General features: G+C 43.8%; 1 protein-coding gene across 1 annotated transcript in view; it reads left to right on the top strand.

Moving 5' to 3' along the window:
- Positions 1-500: 500 nt before the first annotated feature.
- als2b (alsin Rho guanine nucleotide exchange factor ALS2 b) overlaps positions 501-22,006 on the top strand; it is a 37,299-nt gene continuing 15,793 nt past the window's right edge. Inside the window, exons 1-16 of the mRNA XM_061715867.1 lie at positions 501-799; positions 870-967; positions 2,543-2,685; positions 3,377-4,329; positions 4,463-4,817; positions 9,643-9,817; positions 11,067-11,163; positions 12,071-12,148; positions 12,235-12,441; positions 13,869-14,040; positions 14,121-14,310; positions 15,484-15,549; positions 15,633-15,795; positions 18,929-19,060; positions 19,764-19,892; positions 20,009-20,032. Coding sequence (XP_061571851.1) covers positions 945-967; positions 2,543-2,685; positions 3,377-4,329; positions 4,463-4,817; positions 9,643-9,817; positions 11,067-11,163; positions 12,071-12,148; positions 12,235-12,441; positions 13,869-14,040; positions 14,121-14,310; positions 15,484-15,549; positions 15,633-15,795; positions 18,929-19,060; positions 19,764-19,892; positions 20,009-20,032 — 2,907 coding nt within the window. The 5' untranslated portion in view covers positions 501-799; positions 870-944. The remainder of the gene's footprint in view (positions 800-869; positions 968-2,542; positions 2,686-3,376; positions 4,330-4,462; positions 4,818-9,642; positions 9,818-11,066; positions 11,164-12,070; positions 12,149-12,234; positions 12,442-13,868; positions 14,041-14,120; positions 14,311-15,483; positions 15,550-15,632; positions 15,796-18,928; positions 19,061-19,763; positions 19,893-20,008; positions 20,033-22,006) is intronic.

Raw genomic sequence — 22,006 nt, forward strand, 5'->3', positions numbered from 1 at the left:
CTTGTCCCACTGGCAGATTTTTCTACTTATTTCAAGTGAAAATGTACTTGAAACAGGTGAAAATTGTCACATTTTTCTGGAGCTATTTTTCTGGTGATGAAATGTTGAAATAGCAGTAAAACCACATTCATTGATGAAATGACATAAGGGTTGGAAAGGGGGGATGGCAGCTTTACAGGGGGGATGATTTGGACCGTTTTTATTTCAGGGGGGGATGCCATCCCCCCTCATCCCCCCTCAACTCGAGTACTATATTACCGTAAAAACAAAAACGAAACCAAAAACATTGCAGGTTCCCTTTAAGACACGCCTGCCATGTTGTCGCGAGAGTGGCTCCTCTCGCTCAGAGACGATCTTGGGAGTCAGAGGCTAATTTATGGTTCCGCGTTACACCAACGCAGAACTTACGCCGTAGGGTACGCGGCAAAGCGCAACCTACGGCGTAGACACTGCGTCGTTTTAACGCGTAACCATAAATCAGGCTTCAGAGGGCGTCTCAGTCAGTCTCCACATCCAGCTCTGCTAACCTCGTTAAAGCGGCTAGTTAGAGGAGTTCACACCACAACCTGCTGATAAACAAGATACTTTTAACCAGTTAAAAAAGAGCCGTGGCTGTCCGGGTTTGTGCTGATGTCATTCTGCTTTATTTTCAGTTTTGATTAGCTGGCGTTAGCTAACGAGACTGAGCCTCCAAGTCACAGATGGAACACTTACTTAGGTTTTTATAGCGTTTTGTTTGGTTTTTCAGGCTGTTAATGAGGGATACACGGATATTTTAGCCAGTAGGCTTCATTTGCAGGTGGGTAAATGATGTTGAGAGACTTGTAAACAGTGTCACATGTGACAGTGTTGTGGTTTTTGTGTTCCAGGGGATCCAGGAGATCAGGTGATCCAGGAGATCCAGGTCCTGAGAGCCAACACTGATGGATACATAAAGGTCCCTGATGGAGGAAACCAAGAGGAAGAGGTAGGTCCTCCTGGAGAGGATTATCCCTCTCAGCTGCTCCCTTTTATTTCAGGCTGGATTCTGGCTGGATGTGATCGCCATGTGACATGGCCTAAAGCTGCAGACCCACTTCTGCTTTCTCCTCCTGAGAAACACAACTGCTGTTCACACCAAAGCAGCACAGATTTGCTCATGGGCTGCTGGCAGCCTGACCACTTCTGCTCAGCTGCACCAGCAACCCGTCACACTTCACACAAACAGCTCCTTCACTCTTTCTCTTGTAATCAGAATCAGAAAGAAGTTTATTGCCAAGTAATTTAACACCACAAGGAATTTGGTGCAATACAAAACAACAAATAATATTAAAAGAAAAAGATGGCTGAACTTCAACAGCCATCTAAAGTTTATCACTAAATCTGCCTATTACCACCTGAAAAACATTACTAGAATTTAGGGTTTTCTGTCTAAACAAGACATAGAAAAACGTATTCATGCATTCATTTTCAGTAGGTTGGATTATTGCAATGGCATCTTTACAGTAGGGCTGGGCGATATATCGAGTATACTCGATGTATCGCGGCTTCTACTCTGTGCGATGTACAAAATGACTATATCGTGAATATTCGAGTATACATTGTCACGCATTTGCTTTTAGATTACAGGCTTTTCTCACATTAAATTACAGGCTTTTCTCACTCTCTCGTCTCGTCTTCTCAGAGACATAAAACAAGCGCACCTAGTTAGATACGTCAGTCACGTGCTGTCGTGCGTGCATCATCATACGCCCAGCAGAAAGGTGCTGCTGGTATCGGCGATGCTGTCCGGGACCGCCGTTGAGTTCCACCTAACTTTCCCAAACTCGGCCTGTTTGCACCGTGAGCTCATCCGCGTGGTTGCTACGCGCGACGGACTCTTTTAAAACCACACTGGGACGGTTTAGTAAAGACGGGAGGGGGTGTTTTTTCCTTGCACGACATGCTGATGCAGCTCCAACTATCTGCTCAGCGCGACACGCATCCGCGCGCCGCTGAGCCTTTCTCTTCCAGAGCTGAGAAACGTCACCTAGTGTTGCTGAAATGTGGCCACATGAAATCAATCACTATCATCCAAACAAAGTCAAACAAGACTAGATGACGTCCTATTTCTAAAAGTAAGTGAAAGTGATGCAAAGTAAAGGAGGAGAGGATGAATGATTGCAGTCCTTACACCTACAATTAGTCTGAATATAAAGATGCTCTAAAGGCCCTCCTGCTCAGAGCAGCTCATCCTGGTAAAACCTGGTAAAACCTGGTAAAACCAGGACCAGAAGATGTTCTTAGCAGATGTTCTTCAGACGGGGAGTCAGAGATGCAACGTGCACTTTCTATTTTGAAATTACACTTTTTATTTATATATATCGTGTATTGTGACAAGGCCTAAAAATATCAAGATATTAATAAAAGGCCATATCGCCCAGCCCTACTTTACAGGCCATAACAAGAAATCAATCAGGCAGCTTTTTTGACTTTTTAATTAAACTCTTCACACTCCAACGAACAGTATCCACTTCATATACCTCGTCCACTTGACCAGTTTTTATGGTGTGGTTGTTCTCAGCTCTGGGGAGGACTGTGGGGAGCGCGGCCTCCTCCACGCCTGGAAGGGCTACTCCTGCAGCATCACCCCGGAGAGGCTGCACCTCCCTCGGCCCGTCCTCCAGGTCGCCCTGGGCTCCAGGCACGGCGTGCTGCTGCTGGAAGGTCAGACCTCTTTTCACATTTTAAAGTATACAGCTTGAAGGAAGTACACAGCTCGCAAAAAGCTATAGTCGTGCAAAAATTGTAGTCCACGTTTTTTTTTTTTTGTTAACATAATTCATGTCGGCTGATTGTATCAGGTCTCAGTATTTGATAAGTACAATATCAGATCAATAATAATGTATAACTTTTATCACTGTCATGATTTCTTTAACAAATAGAAACTAGAAAAAAAATTTGTTTTTCCACATAATTCTAGATCTTTATTTCTTAAATATGCTCATAAATATGTAAATAGATACATTAGATTTAGATTAGATTAGACCTTTATCTGTCCTGTTATATGACAGCAAAATTAAAAGTGCCATCAGTCAGTGCTAAAAAACAAACAGATAAATAATATAGTATACAAAACACTTAAACACAACACAAAATAAATAAAAAAAATAACTCATTAAAACCAATACACAATTAAAAATAGCCTAAACATGCACACAATCCCTCATATCAGTTACAGTTAGTTTTGAGTAGATTGAGTTTGGTCTGATCTGATGATTCTTTATTATATTTAATTCTTGAACTTCTCAGTAACGTGGAAAGTTGGTATTTTTAATAATTTTTTTTAAACGAATTCCTTGCATAGTTGGTGATAAATCCAACTGTTTTCTCTCCGTTTGCGTTGCTTCTCCCTCAGGAGGACAGGTGTACAGTTTTGGAGCGTTGTCATGGAAACAGAGCCAGACATCGGAGGCGGGGGAGCCGGTCCTGGAGAGCGCCCTGAGCGGGCAGCGGGTGCTGGCCGTGGCGGCCGGGAGCCTGCACAGCGGGGCGGTGACGGAGGACGGCGGCGTCCACATGTGGGGGGACAACAGCGCGGGCCAGTGCGGCCTGTCGGCTCTCGCCACCGTCTCCAACCCCACGCCCGTGGCTCTGCTGGACTCGGACGGCGGCGCGGTGCAGACGGTGCCGGTGTTGGAGCTGGCCTGCGGGGAGAAGCACACGCTGGCGCTGTCGGCCCAGCGGGAGCTGTGGGCCTGGGGCAGCGGCTGCCAGCTCGGCCTCAACGCCAGCATCTTCCCCATCTGGAAACCCCAGAAGGTGGAGCTCCTGGCCGGGAGGTCCGTCCTGCAGGTGGCCTGCGGGGCGTCCCACAGCCTGGCCCTGGTGCGATGCCCCGGCCCGCAGGAGCTCCACCGCCCGCCCGTGGACAAATGCACCCAGTGTAACCAGCTGCTCTACACCATGACGGACAAGGAAGACCACGTCATCATCTCGGACGGCCACTGCTGCCCGCTCGGCGTGGAACCCACCGAGGAAGAGGACAGGCTGGAGACGCCGGCTCCCTCCAGCCTGAAGACATCCCCCTCTGAGCCGGTGCTCCCGTCCCAGTCCGGCTCCAACTCCCCCGCCCCGGCTGCAGCCGCCGACGCCTCTGACGCCTCCCAGACCCGGGAGTCTGAAGGAAGAGAGAAGTCTTTGGCGAATGGCGTGCACCCGGCCCCTGACCCGGACGCCTCGGCTCAGTCCAAAGGTGCCGGCGTCAAGAGTTCCCCGTACCCAGACGAGCGGGCGGTGAAGGAATACCTGAGGAAGCTGTCAGACAGCTCGCAGGTGGACACCAAGACTGGAGCGCTGCACGCTCTGCTGGTGAGCCGGGCCCATCAGGCTCCGTAACCGGAGTTAACATCGGGTTAACACCTGATGTTCTGGTTTCTGCTAGATGCTGTCCACTCCCGTTTAGCTTTTCTTCATCAGTTGTGTGTTTTGGTTGTGGTTCCAGCCGTCATCCGGAGGCCCCGGCTCCTCCACCCTCAACAGCCTGGTGGCGTCCTGCGCCTCGGCGGTGGGCGAGCGGGTCGCCTCCACCTACGAGGCCTTGTCTCTCAAAAAGATGATGAACTTCTACCTGCCGTCGGGCGCTGCGAGGCCTGGTTGCTCGGACGGGGTCGTAGTGGGGGATACCTCCGCTGAGCGCGTCCGCCAGGAGGACTCGATGCAGGGGAAGAAGAGCTCCAGCACGGGGGACATCCACGAGGAAGAGGCGGAGGGTGTGCGGCGCCGCCTGTCGCTGCCAGGACTCCTCTCACAGGGTAGATACGCCGTTCACCTCTTATCCTCCTCCTATACGGTGCTGCGTAAGTACACCTCGCTCATGTGCTGGTTGATGTGCTGGTTGATGTCCAGTCTGCGTCCGCTTCAGCGTTTTTCCACCTGCTGTGGTGGAATGCTTGGTGCACGTAAGTGTGCTTCACATTCATGCATGGCAGAAGCAGCACAGCGTCACTTCCAGTTGGTGTGAAACCTTCTCATACGAGATTTTAGTTGATTTTTGTTGATATGAAGGGACTTAGGTCCAATCCCAATACACCCCCTACTTTTTACCACTAGCCCTCCCTCACTACCACTACCCCTAAAAAAGAAGGGACAGATTTTAAGGCACTTGAAATCTTCCCAGGGGCCTGTCCCAATACTCCCACTACTCCTACTTTCAGCACCACCCCTAAAATCAGGAAGCTGAGAGACAAAAGCTGTTTTAATTTCAGCTGTAGCGCTGTTAATATGCCACTTTATTAAGTTTTAATATTTTTTCAGGCGTAAAAGTAACCCCAACCTGGGCTCAGTTTATCAGAAATTTGATCTAATGTTTTCGGCGATGAGAAGAGCCGCCGGTCCGGAGCAGCAGCAGCTCACGTTCAGACGTGATCGCCAGGTCAACCTGCGCCGTCGTCCCGGGGAGAAACCTGCAGCTCCTTGGAGAATTACCGCTGGCTGAAATAAATCATTTAGGAAGATAAATGTTGGTTTAATAGATTAAATCTAATAGTTGTAGCTACGCCTGTTAAGAAATTTGCTCCGAAAATTTCGAGATTTCTGCCTGCCGGCTCGGGAGCTGATTTATGGTTCCGTGTTAAATCGACGCAGAGCCTACGGCGTAGGGTACGGCGCGCGTCGCCGCGTAACCTACGCCGCGTAACCTACGGCGTAGGCTCTGCGTTGGTGTAACGGGGAACCATAAATCAGCCTTTATTCTGGCGAGGTTTGAAAAAGACTTCGCAACAACGGTCAAACAAGTGATTATGTACATTCACTGAGTGAATATTATGAAAGTAAAATATATATTTCTCGCTACAAATGTAATCAAAATGCATTTTTATGCAGAAACTAACTCAAAATATTGATTTTATTCACTAAAAAATAAGAAATGTCCGCCATGTTTTTTTTTTTATTCAGTCCACAAATGACGACGAAAATCATTCTGGGAAATTTTTCTGGCCCTCGGTCAACTAGTGTGCATCCGAAAACCCTCGATCCGTAGGGCCAGATTCATAGCCACTACACTACTTTTCTTCACTACCCTTAGGTGAAACCACTACCCTCAAGGGAACGCGCAAAATTTAGGGGTAGGGCTGAAAAGTAGGGGTAGTGGGAGTATTGGGACAGGGCTAATGTTCACTTTTGCTTTCGCCTTTGGCTGGAAAGTAGATATTTGTGCCTCAAAAATTCCAAAATAAGTTGTAAAATGTAAATAAAGACATAATGTAATGACTTGCAAATCTCAAAAACATATTTTATTAACAATAGTAAAAGTAAGCACATGTCCTGTCTTAAGAACAAAAACCGTGCTAATTATCCGTTTGATAGAAGCAGCACTGCAGCGACGTTCAGCTTTGTCCCATTTATACATAGATTCTTCAGATTCTCTGAATATCTCATCATCTGCGGTACATAAAATCATCAAAACATCCAGTTTTCAGAATTTTATGCTGAGAAACCTAATTAACTTAACTGATTCTTGTCTTGTTGCCCTTGTCGTGACGATTTGAGACATGTCCCTGCCATCAAACTCAAAATAAGCTCATACTTTTTATTAAATATTAAAATGCCTCACTGTCACCAGTGCTTGTTTTTATCTTCTACCGGGAATAAAATATAGGCTCATGAGATTGGCAGATAATTGTGTTCTGACCTTATCTGAGAATGTTCTTTTTTTTAGGGCTTTCGCAGCATTAAACATGTATATTTTTAAACCTGCTTTCACTGTTTAAGTGTCAAAGCTGCTGATTTTTAACAGAAAAAATAATCTATCTGAAAGTTATCATTTTTATTGAAACTGTGAGTTAAAACGGAACAAAAACATAAATAAGAACAAACGTTTTTTGGTCACTTAGATGTCAGTCGGCTCATGTTTCCAATCGTTATCTTGTCAGCGGGCTTAAAGTTCAACACCTTAGACTCTGATTGGTTACAAACGCGTCCTCATCGATCAACGAGCCAAACAGCTTCAGTTACCCATTTCTACCGTATCAGGCCTAAAAAACTCTTGTTTTAAGAAGAAAAAAATCCAAGAATCTGTATTAAAGGTCGTATTAGGGACCATATTATTTATTTCAAATGTACCAGCTATGGTTTTATTTTAGCCTGAATAGTGCATGAGGTAATGGTTTGACTAGTCATCACATATCCCTATCATTTTTTTTCAACAAGACTCTTAAAGGTAGGATAAGTAATCCCATGTGACTTCTCATACAGATAAATTATTAACACATTCAGTGAATATTTCATCACTGTTTATTACTTTCTCATGAGTGCATTGTGAAGAAAAACAGATGGTCTTCATAGAGATCCCCTCCTCCATAAACTGGAAATGAACTAGAACGTGTTAATCAGCATCTAGAGGGTTTGTGCACATGAACCCGGGGAGACGAGTTCATGATTAGATGAGTCTCTCAGGAAGTTCTGCAGGGAAGGGAGGACGGGACTGCACCTCCATATTTGTAGATGTTTTTATTTCAATTCTATATATTCTATATGTTTTTGTTTGTTTGGATAAAGACAGAAATACACATATAACATATGTTTTTTTTTCTTTAACCAGATGTACCGTATTTTCCGCACTATAAGGTGCACCTAAAAGCCTTCAATTTTTTCAAAAGCTGACCCTGCGTCTTATAATCCGGTGCACCTTATATGTGGATCAATAAAAAAAAACAATAAAATATATTTATTCTAATATGTCAAGATCACAATAATCTTCCAATTTAGAACTAAAATATTAAAGAACTAACACAAATAAAAAAAACTTCAATTAAATACTTAGTTGTGTTTTTTTTTTTGTAAGTTATTTTCCCAAGCCACTTGGAGCCGCAGTATAAGGATGAAAGAGCCGCATGCGGCTCCGGAGCCGCGGGTTGAGACCCTTGGTCTGGTGCAGTTTCTCCCAACCTGGGTCCGGGCCCCCCCTGGGGGGGCGCCTGAGATTTCTGGGGGGGCGCAAAACTTTGTCTGCTTTGAGGATATGCAGTTATAAAAATTATATTTGCACATGTTAAATAAATAAAAAATAACACACATTTTTCAGAAATTATTTTATGTCCTTGCAATTAATTTTCTGTGCGTATTGTATACATGGGTGACACAAAATGAAGGTGAGAAAGACAAAGTCATATGTATACAGGGTAAACCAAAGAGAAATGTATCACAAAAACATAATTAATATTCATTTTTTCAATTAAAGATTTGTAACGAATCACTTTACTCTTTTGGTGCTAGTACGTAAGGGTCGGGGGGCCCGGCTGGTCTTAGACACAAGTAGGGCGGAAACAAGGAAAAAAGGTTGAGACCCTTGGTCTGGATGCAGAACTAACCCCAGCCTCTACTGTAGCGCCTTAGAATGTGGTGCGCCTTATATATGGAAAATGTTTTAAAATACGTCATTCATTGAAGGTGCGCCTTATAATGTGGAAAATACTATTTCTACAGTAAAGATAAGATATTAGCTCCGAAAAACCACAACATATTTTCCCAGAAATATTAAGTAAAGTTTTCTCAGACTTTCTCAGCGCACACCAAAAGGAGTCCTTTAGAACAAGCATTTTAATGAGGAGATTTGATCAGTTCTGAGACTGTTCTGAATCCAACTGGGTGGTTCCACCTCTGACCCGTCAGTCAAGCTCCTGCGGCGGTGAAAGCAGGTTTGACGGCGGTAATCCTGTCCCGACACACAGGTGGATACCCGGCGTCTGGGTTCATTGATCAGTTGTAGGCGTCAACGTGTCCTCACCCGACCGGGCGACTCATCGACGCCGGAGAGCGCGGCAGGTTTAGCAGATCTAACAGAGCAGAATGACGGTTTTAGTTGTGATTAAGGAGGCGGCTGGGAGAGGTTCAACTAAATTGATTGAAATGTGGACTTTTCCCTCGTCTGCACAGACGGCCTGACCTGACTTGCTCTGGGTTTCATCATCACTTGCTATGACTGGCTGCTTTTAGGACTAAAGGATCAATTTTGACAGTTGAACTGGATGAGGATTTCTGTAAAAACTTCTGCATCTGTATTCCTTTGATCGGAGAAGTCTGCTGCATGGGTCATTACAGACTGTATTCTTTGGAGCTAGAACAGTCTCATAATTCGCAAATGCACAACACCATTTCACAAATGCACAGGACAAAATTCACAAATGCACACACCGTTTCACAAATGCACAGAACAATTCACATGTGCGTAGGACAAGATACACAAATGTATTTTTGATGCACACACAAATATAACTTGATTTACATACGTTTTTTTGTCTGTGAGCTGCGCTCGATTTGCGAGTGACTTTTGAGACTCCCCTGACGTGACTCGATCCACAAATATTTTTTTTTAAACACGGAAGGATCTGCAACCAATCAGATGTCTTCCTTTGTTTCAGGTGTTTGCATTTGCGAATCGGTGTGTGCATTTGTGAATTGTTCTGTGCATTTGTGAAACGGTGTGTGCATTTGCGAATTATGGGACTGTTCTAGCTCCATAGTATTCATTTATCTGAGTGTGTGTCGTGTCTGCTGCCTTCAAGTGCTCTGGCTGATCGTATGTAAACATCAGTGCTGACTTTGTGCAGGAATGTAAGTGATTTAAATGAATTTAAATTCCTATTTAAAGTGAATTTATCTCGTAGTACATTTGTGGCTCCACAGTTTCGCCGCGGCTGCTGAGGAAAGCCGGTCGCCCCCGGATACGAGCCCTCCCCCTCACCCCGATGGGAGGGGGGGTCCCCGAGGACAAGGAGGTGTTCCCCACCCTGCAGACAGAGGTGTGGAGCTGGGGACACGGCGAGCACGGCCAGCTGGGCCACGGAGACAACCTGGCCAGGTGAGACACGCCTGCATGGAGCTAGGTTAGGTCTTTCTGTGCTCAAACACTCCACCAGCTCTCTGTGCGCTCACGAAACAATCCCCGCCAGGAAAGGGCCAGATACGACATCCCTGCTTCCTCCTGTCAGATATTTAATTTTCGCCGAGTATCTTCCAGCCAATGATTGAGTTACTCGCTTTACCAGATCCGTTACTGATGTAGACTCATGTCAGATCCTGTTCATCAAGTCTTAATAAGTGTTATAAGAATAACTGGAAAAACCCTCCCGAGATGTCAACAGGTTTTCTCTGAAAAGTGGTTTAAAGGCCCAACATCACGCTATTAAAATCTAAAATCTTGTATGATGATGAATAAAAGAAGCAGTCTAAGTGGGAGGAAAAGGTTTCGGACTTGTTGCAGCACAGAAACACGGTTATGAAGCAGAGCGGAGCGTTTTTAGTGCTGCGGTAGCGTGAAAAACTTTCCATGCAAAGACTTTGAAATATTCCAGAGTATTTCTGGAGGATATGCTTGAATTAACAGGGTTGAAAGAGACATTTGTTGTCATTTATCTGGTCATAGACAGACATTTATGTTGTGACTTGACTTGATTTGACCCAAACAAACAAGAAAAAACTGAGGCTGATTTAGCGGTAACAGATGAGTCTTGCTCCTTGGGCAGCATGTCAGCTGAATGAATGATTGTCCATAAACATCCTCTGTGATGCTCAAAAAGGGTATTTATTTGTACACATGAACTCCTTTCTATACAGCGAAGTACATGCACTTATAAAGCTATAACTTGCATGAAACCAGTAAAGCTGTGAGACCAAAAACTGCAACAATGCGAAGCCAAAGTGAAGACTTTGAAGGTCAAAAACCTGCCCGTGATTAGCCTCACTTTTCTGAAACTCCATACACCACCTACTGTACAAAAATGGCACTACAACAATTAACGTACCCACACAAGTTATTAAATGGGGAACACAACACAATACAAAATTTGTTTTTATCATTAATTTTAATTAATTATTCCATTATTAGTTTAATATTAATGTTGACTTTTTTTTTTTTTTTTTTTTTTTTTTTTTTTTTTTACAAAATTGTATTTTAGAACCCTGTGGTTTCATAATTGTGAGGGCTATTTTGACTGAGATCAGTCCGATGTTTTCACTTATTTTAGAATGATTTGTCCTGCAAAAGAGGAATTTCCGTCCGTCCATGTGCGGGAGGTATTTTCCACGGTGACGTGTGTTTCTGTTTGCAGGCTGCAGCCGCTCTGCATCAAGAGCCTGAACAACAAGGAGGTGATCCGGGTGGTGGCCGGCGCCCACCATTCCCTGGCCCTGACGGCACAGTCTCAGGTCAGCCCGCCTCTTCTGGTCAGGAACACTTTATAGATACCACTTAATCGCTTGGTAGCGTTTATAAACACACAACAGATTATCAGCAGTTCGTGTCCACATATCAACAACAGCAGTGGTTTCTTTATGACAATTTTTAAATGCACTAAAAGGCTTTTGGGAGACAGTGATCATCACCTGAACAATTCTTCATTCTTCAGTTTCAAACCTGCAGCAACCAGGAAGCTCGTTGTTTCACTTTCACGTTTACCTGCTTAAAGGATCTCGAACATTTTTGCTGCTTTGCTAAGTTTATCACATGTTGGGGGATACTCAAAATCTCATGTAGAGGAAACAGATATTTCTAAAACGAATATCTACTAAAGGCCAAATACAGGACTGTTATTAAAATTAGAAAAGTTCTTTATTTTCTGTAATGCAATTAAAAAAACAAAAATGTCATACATTCTGGATTCATTACAAATCAACTGAAATATTGCAAGCCTTTTATTATTTTAATATTGCTGATTACGGTTTACAGTTTAAGATTCCCAGAATATTCTAATTTTTTGAGATAGGATATTTGAGTTTTCTTAAGCTGTAAGCCATGATCAGCAATATTAAAATAATAAAAGGCTTGCAATATTTCAGTTGATTTGTAATGAATCCAGAATGTATGACATTTTTGTTTTTGTAATTGCATTACAGAAAATCACAATATTCAAATTTTCTTAAATGCTGACAGACCTCAAAGGGCTGTTTCCCCCGGCTGATTGACAGGAAGTAATCGGATCAAAAGATTATGAAACTGATGCCGAGGTTGTAAAAAGGGAAACATGTTTGCCAAGTTTTTAGTATCAGTGAGCTGATGACGAGTGAAGAAACCTCCACAACGATCATAAGATGTTCTTCTGTGTGCAACGTCCAGGTGTTCTCGTGGGGCAGAAACAGCTCCGGTCAGCTGGGACACATGGAGACTCCCAGCACGGTCCCCCGCCTCGCCAAGGTCAGAAAACCCACCCCCACCTCTCTCACACACACACAGACAACCTGGACGTTCATAGTCTGACCTGCTCCTGCCTCCTCGTGCAGCTGTCGGAGGGGATCCGGGTCTGGGACGCCAGTGCCGGGGAGAGACACACCGTCCTGCTGGCAGACGGAGACTGCATCCAGCCCATCCTCTACTACAGCGGGGAGCAGGTGAAGGGGGGGGAGCCTGGCCGGCGGGATGGAGGAGAGACGGAGGAGCAGCAGACGGGAGGCACCCAGCAGCCGGTCCTGCTGCCTTTCTGCATGAACGTAAGGGCGGAGTACCTCAAAGTTGATCCCTTTAAGGGCCAATCCCAATACACCCCCTACTTTCTACCACTTCACCCTAAAAATGAAGCCACAGGCGTAGGGCCCTTGTAATGTTCCCTAGGGATTGGGACACCACTTGCTACGTCACTGCGTGGTTTACGTTCAGGTACGTAAGCAACTGCGTAGTTACGTTTGCACATACGTCACACCATATCAGGAAGCCCAGAGATAAAAGTTTTAATTTCAGCTGTAGCGCTGTTAATATGCCACTTTATTAAGTTTTAATATTTTTTCAGGCGTTAAAGTAACCGTTAAGATCCCCAACCTGGGCTCAGTTTATCCAAATAACGCCTGTTAAGGAATTTGCTCCGATGTTTTCAGGGGATGAGAAGAGCCGCCGGCTCTGGAGCTGATTTATGGTTCCGTGTTAAATCGAGCCTACAGCGTAGGCTCTGCGTTGGTGTAACGCAGAACCCTAAATCAGCCTTTATTCTGGCTGAAAGATCTGAAAAGACTTTGCAACAACGACCAAGCGAGTGATTATGTACACTCACTGAGTGAATATTATGAAAGTAAAATATATATTTCTCGCTAGAAATGTAATCAAAACGCATTTTTATGCAGAAACTAACTCAAAATATGGATTTTTATTCACTAAAATGAGAAATGTCCGCCATGTTTTTTTGTTTGATTCAGTCTGCAAATGATGACATAAAGCATTCTGGGAAATTTTCTTTGGCCCTCGGTCGCGAAGTCAGAATCTGAAAACCCTCGCTCTGTAGAGCTAGATTCATACACACTACCCCTCGATATGTCCACTAGTCCTACATGCAAAGAGGAATTGGGACACCACTACCCTCACGGGAACGCGCAAAATTTAGGGGTAGGACTGAAAAGTAGGACTAGGGGGGGATTGGGACTGGCCCTTAGTCTCTCACTGGATGAAATTCATGCTCTTTCTCAAACATCTCTGTGATATTAGAGATGTTTGATTGTTAATGCACCATACACAGTATGCCATCTATTCACCAAGATACTGAGGCCCCGGAGCTGACCAATCAGAGCAGACAGTGCTTTTTATATGTGCATCAGCCTCCGTAGTTAAATTTTTTTACAAGTCACATGGCCCATCAGTAAAGCATAAGCCTGCGTCTGATGTCTAATAATACTAAAATGTTCAATGAGCTTTAAGGCTCTCATGTTTTTAAGCTGCAGCTTTGTTAAACGCATCAATGGAGGTGGACAGGAGAGATGACAGTTTTGTCTGACCTAGCAACGGGGGCGGCTTGACAAAGGGTCAATTACTTACCCTACCTTTAAAATCCATTCCCTAAACTCTGTTTCAGGAGGAATGCAGGTTCTAATCTTTTGGTCCAGTGGTTTTCTACAGATGTCTAGAAAAGAATGAATTTGTGCCTGTTTTTCAGCTGGGTTACGTTAGCAGTGTGTTCGCTGGCGGCCAGAGGTGCATGGCGCAGTCAGATAGGAATGTAATGGGCTTCATCGCTAGCTTCCACGAGCTGGCGTCAGCAGAGAGGAAGTTCTACTGCAAGCTGTGCGACGTCAAGTCTCAGATCGTGCGCCCCCTTCTGGAGCTGGGTGAGCACAGACGTCCAACCCTGCTTCTCCAATCAGCTGTTCCTCCGTCTGACCTTCGTCTGTTCGGCTCCTTCTCCCAGAGTCTCTGAGCTCGGCGCTCGGCCCGGCGTCCTTCGCGCTCCTGCAGACGTTGGCAGGTCAGTTCAGTCTTCTGTGTCACGTGACCGGCCAGCACGCCGCCAGCCTCACCGCCAATCTGCGCCGTGGCCGCGACGTCCAGAGTCTGCTCATCCTGGACCACGCCAGCATCTTCCTCGACTCCTACAATGAGTATGTGCTCAGAACTCAACCACCACTGTAAACATACTGACCAAGGGCCTCATTTATAAAGCTTGCGTGCGCACAAAACAGGGCTTGAAAGATGCGCACGCCACCTTCTATGCAAAGGTTGGGATTTAAAAAAAAAAAAAAAACTAACGGAAAAATGTGTGTATCTTTACGCCAACCCTGACCCTAGCGCACGAACATTTTGAAGATATGGGGAACTGGCGACGCAGGTGGTGAAATGAAGCCAGATTCATGTCATACTTTTAATGTCATCACATATCAGACTTATAGATCCATGTACACCCAAGCCGGTGTTCTGCCGAGCTGTCCTACCTCGGCAGAAAATACTACCGTACCATCCCCGTTTCTTTTATCTCAGTTTCTTTTTTTTTCAAAGGCTTTTTCATGCAATAGATGATTTAACAGCAGGAAGTCAGAATGTGCTTCACATAGATCTATGTGCACGATGCTTCGGCGGAAGAATAAAACCCGTCAAATCACGCTTCCACGTAGTTTGGCAGGTAGGATGATTTGACAGATGAAAATACCCTGTCAGATCACGCTTCCACATAGATAAATATTGATTTATAATAAGTTTATGTGGAAGCGTGATTTGACTGGTTTTTTTTCTTCCGTCGAAGCGTAGTACACATCTATGTAAAGCACATTCTGACTTCCTGCTGTTAAATCGTCTATTTGCATGAAAAAGCCTTTGGAAAAAAAAGAAACTGAGATAAAAGAAACGGGGATCGTACGGTAGTATTTTCTGCCAAGGTAGGACACCTCGGCAGAACACCGGCTCGACACGTCTCATTCATCCTGACGTGCAGCAGAAACAGGCTGCAGGAAGCCGCTCTGCATGCTCAGCAGGCTCATTTATATGCAAATACAGTCATCATGTAGTTTGCATTGACCATTTAGGGTAGAAAGTGGGCGTGTAGAGGACGGGATATGAGGCAAATTCACGTGTGCAACCTTCCAGCTGGACTGTGATTTATAAAGTGAACATTGCGTGCAAGTGTGCGTGCACACTGTTTTATAAATCCAGATTTTTTTTTGCGCATGCCATTTTCGGCTTTTGGGTGCACATGCACTTTTAGTATGATTCGTACACACTCTTTTATAAATGAGGCCCCTGATGTTTAATAACTCATCACCTTCTTGTCCCTGATCAAGTTACTGCAGCGCTGTGGGAAACTTCCAGGTGATGGGCGGCTTCCACGCTCTCACTAAACCATCTCTGTGAGTTAACTCAAGAACTCATGGTAATAACCATGCAGATGAAAAGGGACTGATGCATAAATAACTGGTGATGCTTCTTACAGAGACCTCTTTGGGAAAAGTCCTGAGTTGCTGCAGAGGCTGTCGGAGTGCAGCGAGGAGAACGCTGCCGCAGCCGAGCTCCTGGTAGCGCTCTTTTACCTTCCGCTCGGCCACCTTCACGAATACGGCCGGCTGCTGCTCAAACTGGCCACCTGCTTCGAGGTGGTGAGTGGAACTTTACTCATTTCTGATCTGAGAAGTAACGCCAGGAGTTCAGATGCAGCGGCTGACTGGATATCAATTGGGGGGGGGGGGGGAACTAATCCGTGTCGGCTTCAAATTTATTCCATTCAGTAACAGCATCATGACGACCGAGTCACCAGGTAGCGGTAGCGTATCCATCAGCATATCTATCCGTTAAGACTAGTTAATCCACAGTATCTATACCAGGGGTCGGCAACCCAAAATGTTGAAAGAGCCATATTGGACCAAAAACACAAAAAACAAATATGTCTGGAGCCGCAAAAAATGAAAAGTCTATGCCTTGGAATGAAGACTGCGTGCATGCTGCATATATCTATATTAGTTATAACTGAAGGAAGATTTTTTTTTTTTCATTATGCACTTCGAGAAAAAAGTCGAAATGTTGAGAAAAAAATCGAAATGTTGAAAAAAAGGCGAAATGTCGAGAAAAAAGTCAAAATTTCGAGAAAAAATTCGAAATGTCGAGATTAAAAAGGCAAGGAAAAAGGAAGAAAAAAAGAAAAAAAGGGAAAAAAAGAAACAAAAAATTAGAAAAAAAGGAAAAAAAAAAGGTGAAACATTTTTGAAAAAGCTCCAGGAGCCACAAGGGCGGTGCTAAAGAGCCGCGGGTTGCCGACCCCTGATCTATACAAATGGAGCAAGAGTTTAGGAGTCATTCGGATTTGTTGCGAATGTAATTTGGACTTCCAGATTGTGTTCATAACTTTTATGCCTCCCCGAGAGATGAGATGAGAATTCCGTCACCTGGGAGGGACTCGGGTCAGGAGCAGCCAGCATAGGTGGAGTGGGAATCTGGTAGAATTGTAGGTCTCAAGACCACTTTTTTGTGGTCTTGGTCTTCTTTCGGTCTCGCCATGTCTCAGATAATTGAGATGCCGTCTCATACCAAGTTGACAGAATCTGGTGATCAGCAGTTCTTCCTCTTGTAAATGTACGGTTTTATAAACTATTTGTATTTTGCATTTGATTTAATGTTTTGGTGCATCTGCATGTGTGTCTGTATTTAATTACAGTTTTGTGTTTATAACGGCCTTGTTTGAATAAATATATGAATAATATTTGCATATCGTTGTGAGTGATTAAGCATCAGGTCCATTTCAGTGATGCTGATATTCGGTGTAATTTGGCTACTATAATGGTAAATAATGCAATTTCAAGTTGATAATTATGTGTCTCTTTAATATTTAAAATTCACGTTTCGTCTACAAATTAAGTCCAATTTAAATCAGTAACATTTATATTCATTCTTTTCTGAGGTGGAGGGGGGTGTTGGAGCTGGTTATTCTGCTAGAGGACTTTGGGACTAGTTAGTAGTCGTGTCAATCCTTAAAAGCTCTGGGCCCTCATTTATCAACCGTGCGTACGCACAGATCTGTGCGTAAAGCGTGCGTACGAGCATTCCCACGCAAAGTATGGTATTTATCAACATGTATCTGTGCGCAGAAACACGTGTAAATATCCGCACAGCTCCGACCATGCGTACGCACAAAACCTAGTGGTAGAACAGTAAAACTACAAATAGAACCCATTAAAAGAGTCTCAAACTTTACATGTGAGGTTTGAGATCGCTGAACTGTGACTGAACGGGGAACATGTGCACATGTTCCCCGTTTCCTCCAATTAATAAAAATTATCCATAAGACATCAGACATTTTGAATAATTGGTGTGACAAGCTATAAAAGACAGCTTTGGCAGGACGACCTGAAAAGAAAATACAAGTACCACCATGGCTTATCTTGCAGTGTTGGAGGATTTAGAGACCTTGCGCTCCGCAAAAACACGCTCCGCAGAGAGCGCGTTTTCAAAGAGCGCGCTTATCTGTTGATCTGTGAGAGCACGGAGCGGCTGCTCAGCAGGTAGCGCTTCCCCAAAAACATTCTGATGGATTTATGCCGTGATTTACAACCTATAATGGAGCGAGAGACAAAACGCAAGCCATCCCAGTCACATCCAGCTCCGTCCACCCTGGATTTCTTGCCACCGGAACATTTTGACATATGCAGCATTTCGCAGCCGATACTAAGCAAAATCATGCCGGCAGTGTTGGATGCAATAATTTCTCTGGCCATAATTTACACCCAGTTTCCATACACACATCACCAAATCGAAATTAAACGAGGATTTCATGCGATCGCCGGATTCCCAAACATAATTGGAGCTAGATTGCACCCACATTGCCATAAAAGCACCATCACATAATGATTTCAGTTACGTGAACATGAAAGGATTTCATTCAATCAATGCACAAATAATCTGCGATGCAACTATGTCTCTGTTGCCCGTCGTTGCCCGGTGAAAAAAACGATATTGCCAAAAGCTTATATGAAACAATGTCTTTGTTTCTTAATTTTTATTAATACACTTCCCATAGCTTGTCAGTAAATGCATCTTTTTTTTTTTGCTCTCAACCCCCCCAAATGTTGAATATTTGTAGATAATTGATTATTTTGTTTCATTTGCCTTTTGTTGTAAACTCTACAGAATTTTGTTCAATAAAGTTTGTAAACCTCCAAGCGGGAGCTGTTGTTGCTCCATATATGGCCAATTGGAGGCGTTTCTGAATGCAAATGACGGTAACCGTGCACGAGCACGGCAGTTTAGAACAGGTGGGATTTATCATCACTGATGTGCGTACGACAAGCGTCCGCACGTTTGATAAATCCGGATTTTTTTGTACTTACACACATTCTATATTTCACTCCTACGACAGAATTTAGAACCTTTTCTACGCACTGTTGATAAATGAGGGCCCTGGAGTCAATCCTCCAATAGTGTAGAAATAGCGGAGGTGCAGTCGCCACACAGATCTGATCTCAGCTGATGGATGGAAACATTTATAGTGAGTTCAGCATCATCATCCACTGAACCAGGATGCTGCTGATGTTCTACTACAACATGATGAAATAACTAGGTTTTTATTGGTCTTGAGCTGAACTAGTCTTGGTCTTGAGACTCTCTGGTCTTGGTTTAGGTCTTGACTACAAGTCTAGTATCTGGTGAGGAGGGATTCCTGCACCTTGTGTGTGGTGGAGGGTGTGAATGTGTGTTATTGTAAAACTGCCTCCTGGCTGCTAGACTGTGGTTTGTCCTCAGAGCTCCAGCGACTACCAGAAACTGCAGGACAACTGCTCCAAGTTCGAAGCTCTGACCGTCCAGCTGAAGAGGAAAAGGAAAGAGGCCGACTACACCTTTCACTTCTGGAAGAGCTTCCCCGGCAAGATGACGGTAAAGGGGGGGGCAGTACTGGAGTTGAGGGGGGATGAGGGGGGATGGCATCCCCCCTGAAATAAAAACGGTCCAAATCATCCCCCCTGTAAAACTGACATCCCACCTTTCCATCCCTTATGTCATTTCATCAATGAATGTGGTTTTACTGCTATTTCAACATTTAGAGTCATCACCAGAAAAATAACACCAGAAAAATAACTTATTTGACCATTTTCACCTGTTTCAAGTAAATTTTCACTTGAAATAAGTAGGAAAATCTGCCAGTGGAACAAGATTTATCTTCTTATTACAAGAAAAAAAATCTTGTTCCACTGGCAGATTTTTCTACTTATTTTAAGTGAAAATCTACTTGAAACAGGTGAAAATTGTTGTTTTTCCAGTGATGAGTCTTGTTTTAAGTGTAATGAGATGTGTTTTACTAAAATGAGACATTTTAACTAGAAATAAGACAAATATTCTTGTTAAGATTGTGAGTTTTTGCAGTGATCCATTTTACTTATCCTATGAAGGACAGAGCCATATTGATAAGTTCAGAAAACTTTTTTTAAACGTTTTTATTGTTGTGTTTTGATGTATTTGATGTAAACCCAGTGGATATTTAAAGCTTACAGAAGGCTGCATGGGGGGGGGGGTGCGTGTGTCGGTTCGGTCCTGGAGATCCGTGTCTGGTCCTGCTCAGCCGTGTCCTCGTCCCCACCAGGACTCGCTCCGGAAGCCTCAGCGCCGGCTGATCTGCGAGAGCAGCAACAAGGCCCTGACCCTGCAGAACGCCGGCAGGTTCTCCGTCAACTGGTTCATACTCTTCAACGATGCTCTGGTGCACGCGCAGGTCAGCTCCGCCCGCCCACGCCCGCGTCACACCCTCACCTCTTTCACTTTCACGTTTCCGACGCTCTAACCCGGTTTGTTTCAAGAGTTTGTGTGTGCTTGCCTCCGTGCTGTCAGGGCGTGGCGCCTTGTAAGAATCTTGTAAGTATGCAGCCAGCGGCAGATTTCAGCACCCCCCCCTCTTCCTCCTGCTCGTGTCTGTGTTTCTGGAAGGGTTTGGGGCTTTGTGTCATAGGATTAGTTCCTGTTCAACAACGCAGACAAACGTCCTCATAAATATTCAGATTTAGAATCTCAAGATTACACAACGCACATCATCACGCCGCAGAGCGCCGGTAGACGGGTTAAACATCCCATACGGGTGAGCTGCCACTGATGGAACATGGCGACATTCCCTTCAAATTAATCCAAGTGCTTCGTCCGTCATTGTCTGCAAACGTTTTGGATTTAAGTGACGTTACCGCCGCGATGCACACTGTTGCACCTCCACACGGCTGCATGCACACAGCAGCCTATGATGTAATATCGGTGCCTAAGTTAGCGGACTGTTGAGCTTTCTGAGCAAAGAAATGTGTATTTTTGTACATGCACGCATGTTATTTTAGGATATTTTTTTCTTTTTGTCAAAAATATAAAAGTATACCCTGACAAATTAAAGTTTTCTGTGCTCAGAAGACTATGTTTTCTCAGGATTTAGGCACAAATATTACGACACACCTTCACTGTTTACCAGCGGTGTCGAAGGTGATATGAGATTCCTCTTTTGTTGATTCTTTCAAAGTTGAAGGATGTCGTTAAATGACTAAATCTGCTGTATTGGCCAGTTTTGCGCCAATTTATTGACTTGCAGTTTATCCAAAGTTGCTCATGTCACACTATGACTTAAAATTGTACAGCTTCCAGTTTTCTTTTTAACTTTTAGTCCATTCATTTTTTCCTATAAAATTTTAAAGCAAATTTCTCTAAAGCTGCTCAATGTAGTGATCCCCCGTTTGAACAGATGGGGGCATTTACAGGACTGTCTCAGAAAATTAGAATATTGTGATAAAGTCCTTTTTTATTTTCTGTAATGCAAAAATGTCATACATTCTGGATTCATTACAAATCAATTGAAATATTGCAAGCCTTTTATTATTTTAATATTGCTGATCATGGTTTACAGCTTAAGAAAACTCAAATCCTATCTCAAAAAATTAGAATATTCTGGGAATCTTAATCTTAACCTGTAAGCCATAATCAGCAATATTAAAATAATAAAAGGCTTGCAATATTTCAGTTGATTTGTAATGAATCCAGAATGTATGACATTTTTGTTTTTTTAATTGCATTACAGAAAATAAAGGACTTTATCACAATATTCTAATTATCTGAGACAATCGACTTTATTTTGATAGGCTGCCACCATGTGGTCAGAAGAGGGATTACTACCTACCTACGTGGCTTTAATTTACGTGTTCTTTGAAGACACAAGCATTTCTTTTTTGTGTGTAAGTGCACAAAGACAGAAAATAACCGAATTTAATCGTAACAGTTTCCAAAAATGTTGATTCCTTGGAACTGAAATTGTCCAATTATCTTATGTAACTGTAGCGTAAGAGACGATGAATACGATTCGCGCCCTTATGAAACGTGTTTCCAACATAAAGACTCAGGATCTGGATGTCATCATTAACGGATTAAGGATCTAAACTGCCTCCTAGATACTTATATTTGCTTTTGATGCTTCATGAGGACCCCGAGCTTCTCTGAAACAACCTCAGCAGTAGAAATGCATCACTGATTCAGGTACATTTCTCTCTAAATGTTTCCAGTGATACTCAGCCCTGCCCCGACCTCCACCCCTGCCTGCTCCACCTCCTAGACTGCATGGCAGGAAGAGCTGACTGATACTGTCACTTCTCACACAAAATATCTCTAGTTTTTTTCTTCTGTTGAGTTCTTAAGTTCGTACTTTTGGCTTGAAATGCAATAGTTCACTCCTCCAGAGCCCTTTCCCTCCTTCTTTCCTTTTTGTTTGTCCTTTTTCCCTCTCAGTTTATCTCTTTCTTTGTATCTCTGCCCTCCCGCCTTGTCCGGTCTGCACCAGTCCTGTGATCGTGCTGCACATTTCTGTCC

This window comes from Cololabis saira, chromosome 24 (assembly GCF_033807715.1).
Source record: "Cololabis saira isolate AMF1-May2022 chromosome 24, fColSai1.1, whole genome shotgun sequence".
NCBI lineage: Eukaryota > Metazoa > Chordata > Actinopteri > Beloniformes > Belonidae > Cololabis > Cololabis saira.